General features: G+C 32.0%; 1 protein-coding gene across 1 annotated transcript; it reads left to right on the top strand.

The window, feature by feature from the left end:
* The first annotated feature begins 5,590 nt into the window (after positions 1-5,590).
* On the top strand, positions 5,591-7,051 carry LOC114375823 (nodulin-20). The gene is made up of 2 exons (XM_028333686.1): positions 5,591-6,182; positions 6,707-7,051. The coding sequence occupies exons 1-2, from the start codon at positions 5,663-5,665 to the stop codon at positions 6,757-6,759; spliced, it is 573 nt and encodes a 190-aa protein (XP_028189487.1). The 5' UTR covers positions 5,591-5,662; the 3' UTR covers positions 6,760-7,051.
* The last annotated feature ends 7,572 nt before the right edge of the window (positions 7,052-14,623 follow it).

Below are 14,623 nucleotides of genomic sequence, written 5' to 3'. Positions count from 1 at the left end.
CATAAGCGACTTGCTCACTGACACCAAACTCGCCATTGGCAATGGCGGTTTGGGTCCTGCATGGCATGCTGTTCACCTAAAAAAGTGCCCCCTGTCGAAAATAAAAGCAAAAGAACCCCATCTGGAAAAATACTTTTTAAAAGAACCCCAGATGGAAAAATTTGCCATAATGTTTATACACTTTATTATTATAATAACCTCTCTTCCAAATTTCATGCGTTTTCTCGAATCTAAACGACATGAGATGGCATGAGTCTGTCATACATACCCCGAGTGCATGTTAACATGTAAACATAATATTAAGTGAAAGTTGAATGTTTCTTGAGTTTTCACGTTGTTGTTGCCACTGCCTTGTGTTTATTAACTACTAGTAACAAGGAGGAGCAGTGATGACGTGGAGTTGAGAATCGCGAATGGTGAGAGTGAGACCATACACATTTCATATTTGTCCTTTCACAACGTTAATTGGTTTGAAGTAAGACCTTGCGTCCGGTCCGGTCGCAGTATAGATACTATACTACTACTGTAACTAGATGGACAATTACACACTAGCATAGGATTTTAATTTAATTTAACCAAAAGTACACAGGTAGACTCTTCTTCCTATATATATATATATATATATATATATTCAATCTTAGCTAATTTAATTTAATTCAAATAAGACCTAAAATGGATTACAATCTAATTTATTTTTAAACCTTAATAAGGTTTGAACATCACTTATTCATTTCACATAATTATTTAAGTTTATGCTTAATTTGTTTAAGAAAAGAGGAAAAGACATAATAATACACCCAAAAATAGTCTGTATAAATGGAACTAAGGAAAAGAAAAATATATAGTCATGAGAGTATATGGACGCTTTTAATACTCTTTATTTTAAGATAAAAAATAAAAACAAAATAAGTCAGACACCAGCTGAAAAACTAAATAACATATGCAGGGCATACGGTGGGCTCGTTTGCTCTTGGGCTACACGAAAATCACCTTCCCTTGAATCCAGTATAGACAATAGTTTGCGAGTTGTTTCTTCTTGCATTCTCTTTTCGGCTTACGGAATGATCAATCAAAAATATAAAATTATATTCTGGGATACCATTTTTTGGTTTTTGAAATGTCCAATTTAGAAGATAAAAAAACATTCTGAAAAGGGTGCATAAAACAACATGGAGGTCTAGAAAGTAACAACCTAGTTTGTGGGTTGTTGCTTCTTGCATAAAAAAATTGCTTCCTGCACAACTTTTGGACAATTGCTTCCTGCACCTCATAGTGATATGAACAGACAAAAATGTCCTTACACTCAAAACCTCAGCACCTCATCTTCCTTTCCTCATCCTATGTCGCCAGACGCCAAGCACCTTGCCACCACCACTATCGTTGAAGGTTGAGGAGGACATTAGGTGAAATGCGAGATATTGAGATTAAAGATTGCTATTAGTCCATATCCATTGATAAAGATAATACAGGAATGGGTGAATATTAATAATGATATGAAAGAGAGAGAGTATAAGATGATAATTTAGGCTAAACAATTAATTAGTTATTAGTTAAATTAGTTTGATATATAATTATGATAGGGTATAATTGGAAATTTATTTTATTTTTAAACATATTTAATGACTTAACTTTTCTTTCTTGGTCTTGATCATTTGTAACCAATATATAGGATCGAAGAGAGTATTTTAAAAAAATAATTACTTCTTTTATGACCAAAAAAGTTAATTCAAAATATATATTTTTTACATAATCATCCAATTGATTTATAATGTATTATAAATTTATTAATTTTTAAAATGATTATCTTAAAATAATTTAAATAATATTTTTTTATTAAATAATAATATAAAATTATTTTAACTCTTAATGCATAAACATTGAACTCAAGTATGTTTTATTTTTTTTAAAGAGAGCACGTACTTGAAATATTTGTGATAGATAAATTTAGTCCTTGAAAAATCATTACATCTATTTTTTTACAGTAATTAACATCTTATTTAAAAAATTCAAATCCAATTCCACACTCAAAACCTCAGCACCTCATCTTCCTTTTCTCATCCTATGTCGCCAAGCACCTTGCCACCACCACTATCGTTGAAGGTTGAGGAGGACATTAGGTGTAATGGGAGACATTGTGTGGATTTCTCTGAGGAGGTCGTTTTCTCAGGTGTAACAGCAGAATATCAATAATTTGTATAAGAAAATTGAATCAAGTAGCATCCAGATTAATGACTTGTTAATAATATTAGATACGTAGAAGAAGAATAGAGCTAGGTGTGGGGATGGCGATGGGTCTGTGGTCGAGGTAGGTGGTTTAATGGGGTTTAGGGACATTACAATAAAGGTGTTTTGTTCTATGGATGTAGGGTTTTTGGGCAGCTATGGATTCACATAGTTTTTGGATGGTTGTAGTGAGACAATCATGTATTGTGTCATGAATTTGTTGTTGGGTATCAAACTGAGCCTATAAAGCTGACAACTTTCCAGCAATAGCTAGGAGGCAGTCCTTTGTTTCCTTGGACATTGGTCTGGGAAACATTGGAACGATATGAAAGCACAAAATGATAGCTACCAACTACTGAAAACAAGGTCTATAACTATTCTGTAAATAAAAAAGTAGGTCAACATTCTTTGTCTCTTTTCATTCAATGTACATCATTAATAAGCTCGAGTCTAACGGTGCATACAACGATCTTAGCTATCTATCTGGATGCTAAGATTTTAGGGAATTCAAACAACTACAGTTGGTGCCAACACAACCAGTCAAACTTCACTAAAACATAAATTTAATATTTAATAAAGTCCATAAACTAAAGAGGCTTGTTGTTGTTAGTTTAGGCCTGTTGGTTGAAGGCCCTTCAACATCATATTTGATCCTACTCGTTTTCTAAATATAATTTGGTCTTCTATTTTAAAAAATTCTTAATTTGGGCTCAATCATCAATTTCTACTATACTAATTAATTTATTTTATTTCTTAGATTTTCATTAATTAAATTGTTTTTTATGATATCTTAAATGAATATGTTAGATTTAGAATTCAATTAAACAAAAAAAGTGAAAAACAAAAAATTGAATCAAAATTATTGATTTTTTAAAACCTTGGGACTAAATGTCTTAATTTTGAAATGGAAAGACCAAAATTAAAGGTTGAGAAATATACGAGAACCAAAATTGTATTTAAGTCTATTTGTAATTGATGCATAAAATATGTACCCGCTAAGGGTAAATGTACCCTTCGCAGTAGCAACAATGGATTCGAAAGTCTGGATATCGTACCCTAGAGACTAATTGTGTTTCCAAATAATTTAAATTGCATAAACTAAATAATGTTAGGTTTTTATCTTGAGTTGAAGATTGTTTGTGATTGCTTTTAGAAAATAAAACTAAAAACAGACAACAATTTCAAATAAGAAATATGTATAAATAAAAATGATTCAAATTATGATTTCACATGTATAAGTTTTTTCGTAATTCATATTTTAATTAAGAACCCTCGGTTACCAAATAATTGTCTAGTACCTCTTATTTTAATTATCACCATATGATTAAGGTGTGGGGAATACTCTTCCTTCTAAATCAATCCAGCATGAGTCATTTGAGATTATATTTAGGGTTAAGGACAAATAACAGAGAAGTTTGTAAAAAAGGGATTCATGCCACCAATTTGATCATACAAGTGTTTATAAACCCTATCGTTATATAGGTCCGTTAATTACAAGAAGATAGTTACTAACACTCAATTAACTAATAGTCAGAGTGATCAATTCTAATATAGAAGTGAAAGTCATAGAAAGATATAATTAACTAAATAACATCAATTTTTTTTATTAAAAATGAACTAGAGTACATGGGTACAATTACATCACAATCTGAGTTTTAAGGGGTTTAGCCAACCATGATCATAAAATAACTAAACAACATATATTATTGCATTGGAAATAAAAGAGATAAAAAAATCCTTACAGATTTGGGTCCCAATTATTCCTAGTATAGGTCTCCTCTCAAAAGCTCTTGTTGTTCATAAAATGTCTAATGGATTTTGAATCTATACAAACTCTGACTTCTTATTTATAGACTCCTAAAGATAATTATTTTAAATAGACACATAATATATGAATATTCTAATATAATCTCTAGAGATAATTACTTTAATTAGGTACACTACATATAAATATTGTAATATGATCCCTAAAGATAATTACTTTAATTAGGAGCATTATAGATAAATATTATGATTAGATCCATAAAGATAATTACTTTAATTAAATGCCTTAAAATAGTTTCCTTAATTAAGCTCATTAGAGTCATGGTGATATCCACCACAACCGTTATCGAAATCTTGACATTAAAGCTGCAGATGTTATGAAATGACGAGGACCCTCATGGTTGACCATGATCTTCCTAGTTAACTACAACCTGAATAATGTACCACGATTATTATTAAGTGAAAATAGTATTAGATCTTCATAAATTTGTACATTTATAACTTTTTTCACTTGATCGAATAATTGTACTTGTCCAAACATGTGTTTTATCAAGAAAGTACATGAAATAACACAAAAATTTGCATAAAATATCAGTCAAATTATGATGTATCGATAATTAAACAAACTAAATTTTTTATATTTTCAAAATGAAAGAAATGACATTCTAATTTAAATATTTTTAAGAAATTATATAATATAAGAATTAGCTTTTATATTAATTATCGTGCAAAACAAACTATTTGAATTATAAGGTGAGATATAATAATTGTACTTGTTTAATGAATTAAAACTTTCAAAAATATCAAGCATTTTTAAATAATAAAATGAAATGACTCTTAATCTTAATGAAGCATTTCTTTGTTAACCGAATTTTTCCAAAATGTCAACATTGTCTGATGGAAGTTTTTATTCTATATATCCAATACACGAATGGGAAAAACATTTCTTTATTTATAGTATTATTTTGATCACAAATATGGTTGATAAATTTTTCTTTTTGCTGAGTATATGGTTGATAAATTATTGAATGTAGTTAAAAATAATAATTATATAACTACTTTTTTATTCTTACATGCATTTTTTGTAAGAAATAATCTTACCCAAGGCAATGAGGCATGTACGTAAAGTCATCAAATGTAAGAATTACCTCTTTTAAATACTCCAAATGACGGTTGAAAATTAAATAAATTCACATTTATTGCGTCAATCATCGATTTCTGTTTTAATCAATTCACCAAAACAAAAAAATGTCTGTTTTAATTAACAACAATAAATATTTACTTTTTGTTTTGGTGAATTAATTAAAAAAATGTAACCAAAAATATTTTTTTTTTATTTTAAAAAATATATTTATTTTTTAAAACGTACTGTCATTTAGAGGAGATTTTTGTTTTTGTTTTTTTAAAGCATTTGAAGTTGTTAAATTATTAAATGTAAGGGTCTGGCTACATCTCTTCATATTAGGAAATTTATATATAGCTCTTGGAAAGCAAATGAGTCAGGATATATGACAAAGATCGCGCAGGTCGTTATAAATTTTTTATAATAAAGATATACCTTGAGCTCCTATAGTTTATCTTGTATATATATTGCAAAATTCACATACATGAGCACCAAGCAAATAACATTCTCAAAAGTTCAAAATAGTTTATCACTGAGAGATAGCACCAATTAATGGAGAAAATGAGACTGGTACTAATTACTTTATTCCTGTTTATAGGTGCAGCAGTTGCAGAAGACACTGGTATTGATGCCATTACTCCTGAAGAAGGCAAAGCCACTAATATTATTGAGGCGTATGAGTCACCTAGATTCCAAAAGTTTGTGACACATTGCAGCTCACATGTTACTCAAACATGCAGTGGAAATGATCCATTAAATAATCAGGAGGCTAGTAGAATGAATAGTCCATTTGGGTTGTCTTTTTGCCTTTTTGATTCTATGGAGAAGTGCTTGGCAGACCATAAAGCCTCACTTAAAGATCCCCAAGATAACAACAACCTAGCTTCAATGTCGTCTCTTCCTGGCTCAATCCAAAATCAGCCACTCCTCATTGAGACTGTAAAATTCAGAGCCGTCTTGAAAACCTGTTCCCATGTCAGTGCACGATATTGTTTCACTAATCCTAACGTTGCTACATCGGCTTTAGCGGATTGTCTCATGCCATCTCTCACTCATTGTGTTTATCCTTCTAGTATGTTTTGTTTTGCCAATTACTACTACTGCATTTTTTTTCAATGCTTAAATATATAAATCATATATAAATTAAGAAATATAATTAACTAATACATTTTTATTTTTGCATTTACTAACAAACTCATTTCAGTTGAGCCTTATCAAAAATAAATTGTATCTTGACTTCTCACTACTTTTGTTCATTTTCTGATTGATAAAAAAATAGCACAATCGATTAAAAAAAACATGTAAATATAAGAAGAGAGATAAATACAATTTTTTAAATGAAAAAAAATTATGTAAAAATCTAACACGAGAGAATTCATTTTACACAAATACATATACTCAAATGCATTTATGTGTAATTAGCCCATGTATAATTATACTTTTTGCAACTATAGTGTGGTTTCCAATGATTTTTTTTCTTACATTAGATATATTTATATTTATTTTATTTATATAACAGGCTTCACATACATGGTTTATTATTGTATTTCTCAAATGTTTAGATGTTAAGGTTTAAAATTAATCTTTTTTATGCAGGTAGCCCTACAACCCCGCCACCACCCCCGCCACCCCCGCCACCTGGTATTTAGATCTTTGAAGTACTTGCTAATAGAAGAATAACTGGGTTTGTTGAATCAGCCTATGAAATAATCCTTTGCCTAATCAAGGGACAAGTCTTTATCTCTCTTGAAACATCCCTAGTGATATGTCAATAATACATATGATTGACTTGCAAGCTTGTTTTATGGTGAAGGATTTATTATACCTTCAATATTCCAATTAGCTACATCTGGTTTGTGTAAGAAATCTCTCGTCATGAATCATGATCGATAATGAATTCCCTACTAAATAGTAATTAATAAAACTTGCTTTACATCTTCTTCTTTTTTTGTTTGATTTCCATTGGCACACATGATCAATTTAGGAAATTAGCTAGCTATAGAGGTTTGTTTTCACGGATTCGTATTTAAGAAATTACACTTGATATATTTTGAAAACCCCCTAAAGAGTTATATGTCGGATTGTCTTAAGTTGGTTCAGTATTTTATATTTTCTTAAGAAATCTAGACTAGACTCATAATATTTTACTTTAAGTTTTTTATGATGTAAAATATACTTTAATTAAAATTTTATACTTTTTTATTTTAATTGTGATCTAACTATACACGTTGTTAAAATTAATATATATTATAATAATAAGTTAGGGTTAATTAACCTGATTTTGTCCATGATTTAATTTACTCAGTAATCTTGATTGAGTTGGATTTGAAATCATCTATATGATCCTAACAAATTTTCGGATAAGATTGGAATAATGATAAAATCATTTCAGGTTCACCCTAAATCTTACTTTAAAAACTTAGACTCCACTCTTTTTAATCTAATAATTGAAAACATATCAAATAATCTTTATTATGATTTCTCATGTTTAAATTTTTTTTAATCTATTTATCACTCTTTTTTCTTAAAACAAGTTGGATCGTAAAAACGGCATATGTGGTGTTAGTGTATTGGTATCAGATTATACAAAATGTTTAGTAAGAGTAAAAATATATTTTTAATTTTTTTAAACCAAACAATCTGAGAAGGTTAACTTTCACTTTATTTGTCTTCATTTTCTTTTAAACAAAACAACTTATAATTTCACCTTATTTCTTATCTATTTATCTTATTTTCTTTTTTCATCTACCTACTTCCTCCCTCTCTATTTTTTTCCCTCTTTAAGAAATCCATTCAGTTTTCTTTAATACACGCTGACTCCGTCAAACATTGCCACTTGCCACCCCCACTAATAGCAAGATCAAATATGATGATGAAGGGCCTTCAACCAACAGGCCTAAACTAACAACAACAAGCATGTTTAGTTTATGGACTTTATTAAATATTAAATTTATGTTTTAGTGAAGTTTGATTGGTTGTGTTGGCACCAACTGTAGTTGTTTGAATTCCCTAAAATCTTAGCATCCAGATAGATAGTTAAGATCGTTGTATGCACCGTTAGACTCGAGCTTATTAATGATGTATATTGAATGAAAAGAGACAAAGAATGTTGACCTACCTTTTTATTTACAAAATAGTTATAGACCTTGTTTTCAGTAATTGGTAGCTATCATTTTGTGCTTTCATATCGTTCCAATGTTTCCCAGACCAATGTGCAAGGAAACAAAGGAATGCCTCCTAGCTATTGCTGGAAAGTTGTCAGCTTTATAGGCTCAGCTTGATACCCAACAACAAATTCATGACACAATACATGATTGTCTCACTACAGCCATCCAAAAACTATATGAATCCATAGCTGCCCAAAAACCCTACATCCATAGAACAAAACACCTTTATTATAGTGTCCCTAAACCCCATTAAACCACCAACCTCGACCACAGACCCACCGCCATCCCCACACCTAGCTCTATTCTTCTTCTACGTATCTAATATTATTAACAAATCATTAATATGGGTACTACTTGATTCAATTTTCTTATACAAATTATTGATATTCTATTGTTACACCTGAGAAAACAACCTCCTCGGAGAAATCCACACAATGTCTCCCATTTCACCTAATGTCCTCCTCAACCTTCGACGATAGTGTTAGAATAAAGGATGAAAGTTTGAAAAAAAAGAAAGAAAAAAAAAGGCTTCAAGTCCCACATTGCTTAGGATAAACACTTGAATAATGTTTCACTCCCTATATATAGAGAGCTCATTTCCTCAACTTTTCTTTCTCCCTCCCATATTTCAGCCGATGCATTTTCGGCAAACTTCTCCCTCTTTTTTTCTGTCGCTCTAAAATTTCGGTTGGTTATAATAGTGACTTTTGAAGTCATATTTTCGGTTGGCTATAAGAGTGACTTTTTAAGTCATATTTTTCGGTTAGCTATAAGAGTGACTTTTTAAGTCATATTTTCGGTTGTCTATAAAAGTGAATTTTTAAGTCATATTCTCGGTTGGCTATAAGAGTGACTTTTTAAGTCATATTTTTCGGTTGGCTATAAGAGTGACTTTTTAAGTCATATTTTCGGTTGGCTATAATAGTGACTTTTCAAGTCATATTTTTCGGTTGGCTATTAGAGTGACTTTTCAAGTCATATTTTTCGGGCAGCTTTAGAGTGATTTTTCAAGTCATACAAGAGGGTGTAATTCTAGAAAAGGTTCCCTCAGTGCAGTGAGAATCTTATACAGTGATCTGGGTTGTTTTATCCTGGGAACTTCGTGGTTGATAGTCTGCTTGCACAATTTTTGACAGTGCCACAAAACGTCTTAAAGAAAGTGACATTGTCCGCGACTCAGCCAATAATTTTTTTGGTTTGCCATAAACTATTGTTATAACAGATAGTGGTGGTGACAAGGTGCTTGGCGACATAGGATGAGAAATGGAAGATGAGGTGCTGAGGTTTTGAGTGTAAGGACATTTTTGTCTGTTCATATCACTATGGGATGCAGGAAGCAATTGCCCAAAAGTTGTGCATGAAGCAATTTTTTTATGCAAGAACCAACAACCCACAAACTTGGTTGTTACTTTCTAGGCCTCCATGTTGTTTTATGCACCCTTTTCAAAATGTTTTTTTATCTTCTAAATTGGTCATTTCAAAAACCAAAAAATGGTATCCTAGAATATAATTTTATATTTTTGATTGATCATTCCGTAAGCCGAAAATAGAATGCAAGAAGAAACAGGAAAATTGACGCAAATGGGTTAGTTTTAGAAACTATTTCCCCATATAGGTTCCTTTCCAAACTAATACCAGAGGGGGTTTGTTTTCTACGTAACCCTAGACCTATCTCGCCAGCATGCATGACAATATGAGCCTTGTGGAGACACGTGGTAGAACCCGCCAGGACCATTGGTGAGACACCTGCATCAGGTATCGCTGGTTTAACTGGCGACATAGGCACTGATGTGGAGAGGGTCTCGCCAGTGCCAATGGCGAGACAGCTGAGGTGGCAGCTTGGTTCAGAGTAGGCGTGCAGGCGTAGCTGGAGGGCGCAGGGTAGCAGGCTGTTATCTCCATTACCATGGGCGGGACAGGTACGGTTTCCGCCATTCATGGTGGCGAGACAGGTGCACCGAGATCCTTTAAAAGAAAGCCAAATGCTGCTTTGTACCCTTATGCTTTGTTTGTTACCTTCATATTTCCACCATTTTTTACGTTGAAGCTTGAAGTTTTTAAAGTTTGTCTTCACAAATTATTTATTTGAGTGGCGAAACAGGTTACTCCTTTGGAAGAAGCTCGATTAATACTTTGTTCTGCCTTCAAATTTCTATCTTAAAATTTTACTTTCAAGTTTTTTTACGTGAGTTTTTGTTTTTCAAGTTTCTGAATAATTCTTCACAGATCATTCACAAATTATTAATTTAAAGTAATAATTTGTTTAGAATAAAGTTTTAATTTGAAGTTTAATTGTAGTATTTTTTGTAATTAGATTTTTTTTATTTTGAAGTTATTATTGTTATCGTTAATTATTTATAATATTGTTTTTTAGGTATATGATGAATTCGGTTATTTTGATGCTTTCTTTTGGCTTAAAATTTCTGCTTTGAACCTTTTGTACTATGAAAGCGTTTAATTTTTTCAAGTTTCTCAATAATTCTTCCGAGATCATTCAAAAATTATTTATTTGAAGTAATAATTTCTTTTAGAATGATTTTTTAATCTGAAGTTTAAGTTTAGTATTTTTTGTAGTTAGATTTTTTTATTTTGAAGTTATTGTTGTTACGATTAATTATTTATAATATTGTTTTTGTAGGTATATGATGAATTCGGTTATAATAGTCTTGTATTTCAATGGAAGGGTATATGAAGAGAATGATGGTGTAATATTTGAAGGCAGTAAAAAAGCGATTCAGATTAAACGTGAAATTAGGTTCAATGCTTTGAAAAAAAAAATTGGAGATAAGGTAAAGTTAGAAAATAATGAAATTATTTCTGCTATAAGTTGTAGATTTTAGTTTCAAGAAAATATATTGTGTTGTAAAATTGTGATGACGAAGATGTTGAAACTATGATCGAAAGTTTTCAACAACAACAAGAAATGTCAGTTCTAGAATTGTATGTAGAAAAGGATGTTGCTAGTGGTTCTAGGTTTCTTTCTGCAAATTCTGTTACATCATGTGGAAATAATTTATCTAATAATGAGTTGGAACAGCCAAGAAATCTAAACAATTTAGATGATAATGAAGATGATGATGATGATTATCTTGTGTCTAACTCATATGTTGAAGAGTCTATAGATGAAGACGACAGTGTTGATGGTATATCTGATACCGATGATGAAATCATCGACATGATTCAACCAGTTACAATTGTTCACCCAAGAGAAGGTATGTTTTATTAAATTAAAAAATAGTTGAATACATTTATCATTTTAGATACAATTGTATTGAATTGAATTCTTTTTTTGAACTATTAGGTGTAGAAGGAATTCAAAATCCATTTTGGAATGATGCTTTGCATTATAAAAATATCAATTAGAGTTATCCTGATGAGGAGGACAGTTGCGGTTTGGAGATGCCATCGAGTTTTAATGTTGGGGAAGAATTATATGTTGGCATGGATTTTGATAGTAAGGATGCAGTCAAAAATGCATTGAAATAATATGTTATGAAGGTGCATCAAAGTTTTAAAGTTGTTGAAAGCAAATCGCACAAATATATTGTTTGTTGCCTGACTAAAATCGCAGAGTGTCCTTGCCCTTTTTATATAAGGGCAATTTTGTCTAAAAACCAGATTCATGGAGAGTGACACAATGGGCTGGACCACATACATGTCTGAATATGACTATGACACAAGATCACGAGAAGGATGATTCAAATTTAATTACCACTTGTGTAGTAGGTACGTTTTTTATGTTCATATTCTCCTACTTTTGCGTTAAATGTTATTTAAATTTATTTTATTTTATTAACAAGCATGATCAGAGAAGATTCATCAATAAAAGTTTCTTTGATTCAAGAAAGGATAAGCTCTGAATTTGCCTATAAGGTTTCGTACAAAAAAAGCATGGTTGGCGAAACAAAAAGCGATTGCAATTGAATATGGTGATTGGGAAGAGTCATATGCGGAACTTTCGTCGTGGCTAAAACACATGCAAAATCATTCTCCTGGATCCTATTTTCAAATACTGCATGACGATTTTATTGTTGGGAATACGGTGAGTCGTGAACACTGTCAGTTTCATAGAATATTTTGGACTTTCGGTCAATGTAAATAGGCTTTTAATTATTGTAAGTCAATCATACAAGTTAACGACACACATTTATACGGAAAATACCGTGAGACCCTGTTAATGACCACATCACAAGATGAAAATGGTGGTGTTCTTCCTCTAGCATTCATCGCATTCGAAGGTGAAACGTTAACAGCGTGGTTATGGTTTTTGGCACACTTGCGTGAACACGTCACAGATAAAAATGGTATTTGTCTCATATTTGATCGTCACCCGAGTATAAAGTCTGTTGTTGCTAACGAAGCACTTGGCTGGCAACCTCCCCACGGTTATCATGTATACTGCGCCCGACACATAGCAAGCAAAAAGAAATGTTGAAGAAATTGGGTAAGATTTAATTTATAATATAAAGTTAATTTAAGTTTCGTATATACTTAAATTTATTGTTGCTAACTAATTTTATGCAGGCTACACTCCTTGCAAGCATATATTTGATGAAAATTTAGAAAAATTTTGTCAATTGAGTTCATCCATAGCAACATCGATTGATCGCTTTTCAAAGGAAAAATGGACTATGGCTTATGATAAAGAAGGATGTAGATATGACCACATGACAACCAACCTATCTGAATGTGTAAATAAGGTATTGAAGGATTGTCGCAACATACCGATAACAACGTTGGTGAAATCAACATATAATAGGTGTCAAAAGTACTTTGTTGATCGTGGTCGACAAGCCCAAAGACAATTAAATGAAGGACAAGTATATTGTTCTAAGGTTGTTAAAGAACTTCAAAAAATCAAGAACAAGCTTGTTCGCACATCGTCTGCGTCTATGATATCTACTCGACAAGGTTTGAAGTAGAGGAGACCTTCAATCCTATAACTCAACGTGGCGGACAAAAGTGGGCAGTTAACTTGAATGACCATTATTGTCAATGCGGAAAGTATTCAACACTTCACTATCCATGTTCACACATTATTGCTGCTTGTGGTTATGTGAGCATCAACTACTTCCAATATGTAGATGTTGTTTACACAAATAAGCACATCTTAAAAGCTTACTCCGCACAATGGTGGCCTCTTGGGAATGAAGAGTCAATTCCTCCTTCCGATGACTCATGGACACTTATCCTTGATCCAACTACAATATGTGCGAAAGGTCGGCCAAAATCAACGAGAATAAGGAATGAGATGGATTGACACGAATCATCTGAGCACCGACAAAAATGTATTAGATATGGAGCAGAAAGACACAACATGCATTGATGTCCAATGCAATCGGAACGTGGAAGTTGTTAAAGAAATTGACTTATGTATTTAGTTTGTGTTATTGAATAAAATCGTATCTATCCATGATGAGTTTTTTTTAAAATTATTTATTATGTTCTTTCAAAACCTTTTATTTTAAATATTTCAACGACATAAAGTCAATCCATTTGTAAACCTTCATAAAATAAACGATAATCAAAGTCTCGAATTGAAATTACAAACATACAACAACATATTTAAACAGAGACATGAAAATCAGTCGTTATGATGTCGGTGATGACGTGAGGATGTGTCGCATGATCATTCCCATCTCTGTGCTTGCCTATCGGGATTTCTTCTGCCCTGATGTCCCCCCACTTCAACTTGGTCAGGCTCAACAGAAAATTGGTGATGTAAATCAAGACCTAACAATTCCTCCATATCAGGTATTGTTCCTGGTACATTCTATTGAGTACCTAATGGGAAATTAGGTGTTGGAATTGGGGCATCATGTTGCTGTGAAGGGGTTATAGCAGACCATAAACAATTGGGATATGTTTCTGCAACACCACCCATTGTTGAAGAGCTTGCAGAAGTATCAGTTTGATGACCTTCGAAAGGATACTGATACATCTGTGTCTGAGAAAATGTTTGTGGTGTGTAATACATTCCATGGTCACGCTCTTCCATCTTTGGGTAGAAGTATGGTTCCACTTCAACAACCTCCCTTCGTTTGCCAATGTCTTGAGTTTCAACACTTGACGGGAGAATATGAACTCTTTTGGACTGCAAATTGATGCTCTGTTGGTGGACCATGTGACAGAGGCTTGATGATTCTCTCTTACTCTTCGAATAAAATGGTTACTTTATCCATATACGGCACGAGATCATCAACTGTCCATGTATTCCTCCCTTGTGAAGACACCATGTACTGTAATGTCTCTGCAACTTCAGCCTGCAATTATTACGGTCAGCAAATTAATGACAATGATTTCAAAAATAATTTGAAGTTCAATATTCAAAAACAAAAAAAAACAC

The sequence above is a fragment of the Glycine soja genome, chromosome 11 (genome assembly GCF_004193775.1).
Source record: "Glycine soja cultivar W05 chromosome 11, ASM419377v2, whole genome shotgun sequence".
Lineage (NCBI taxonomy): Eukaryota > Viridiplantae > Streptophyta > Magnoliopsida > Fabales > Fabaceae > Glycine > Glycine soja.
This window is presented reverse-complemented; position numbering and strand designations above follow the sequence as displayed.

What these genes read in the sequence shown, in the direction of transcription:
- LOC114375823 (XM_028333686.1), top strand. Translation starts at nt 5,663, where the DNA reads ATGGAGAAAATGAGACTGGTACTAATTACTTTATTCCTGTTTATAGGT. An exon ending in TCATTGTGTTTATCCTTCTA is followed by an intron (nt 6,183 to 6,706) that starts GTATGTTTTGTT and finishes TTTTTTATGCAG; the next exon opens with GTAGCCCTACAACCCCGCCA.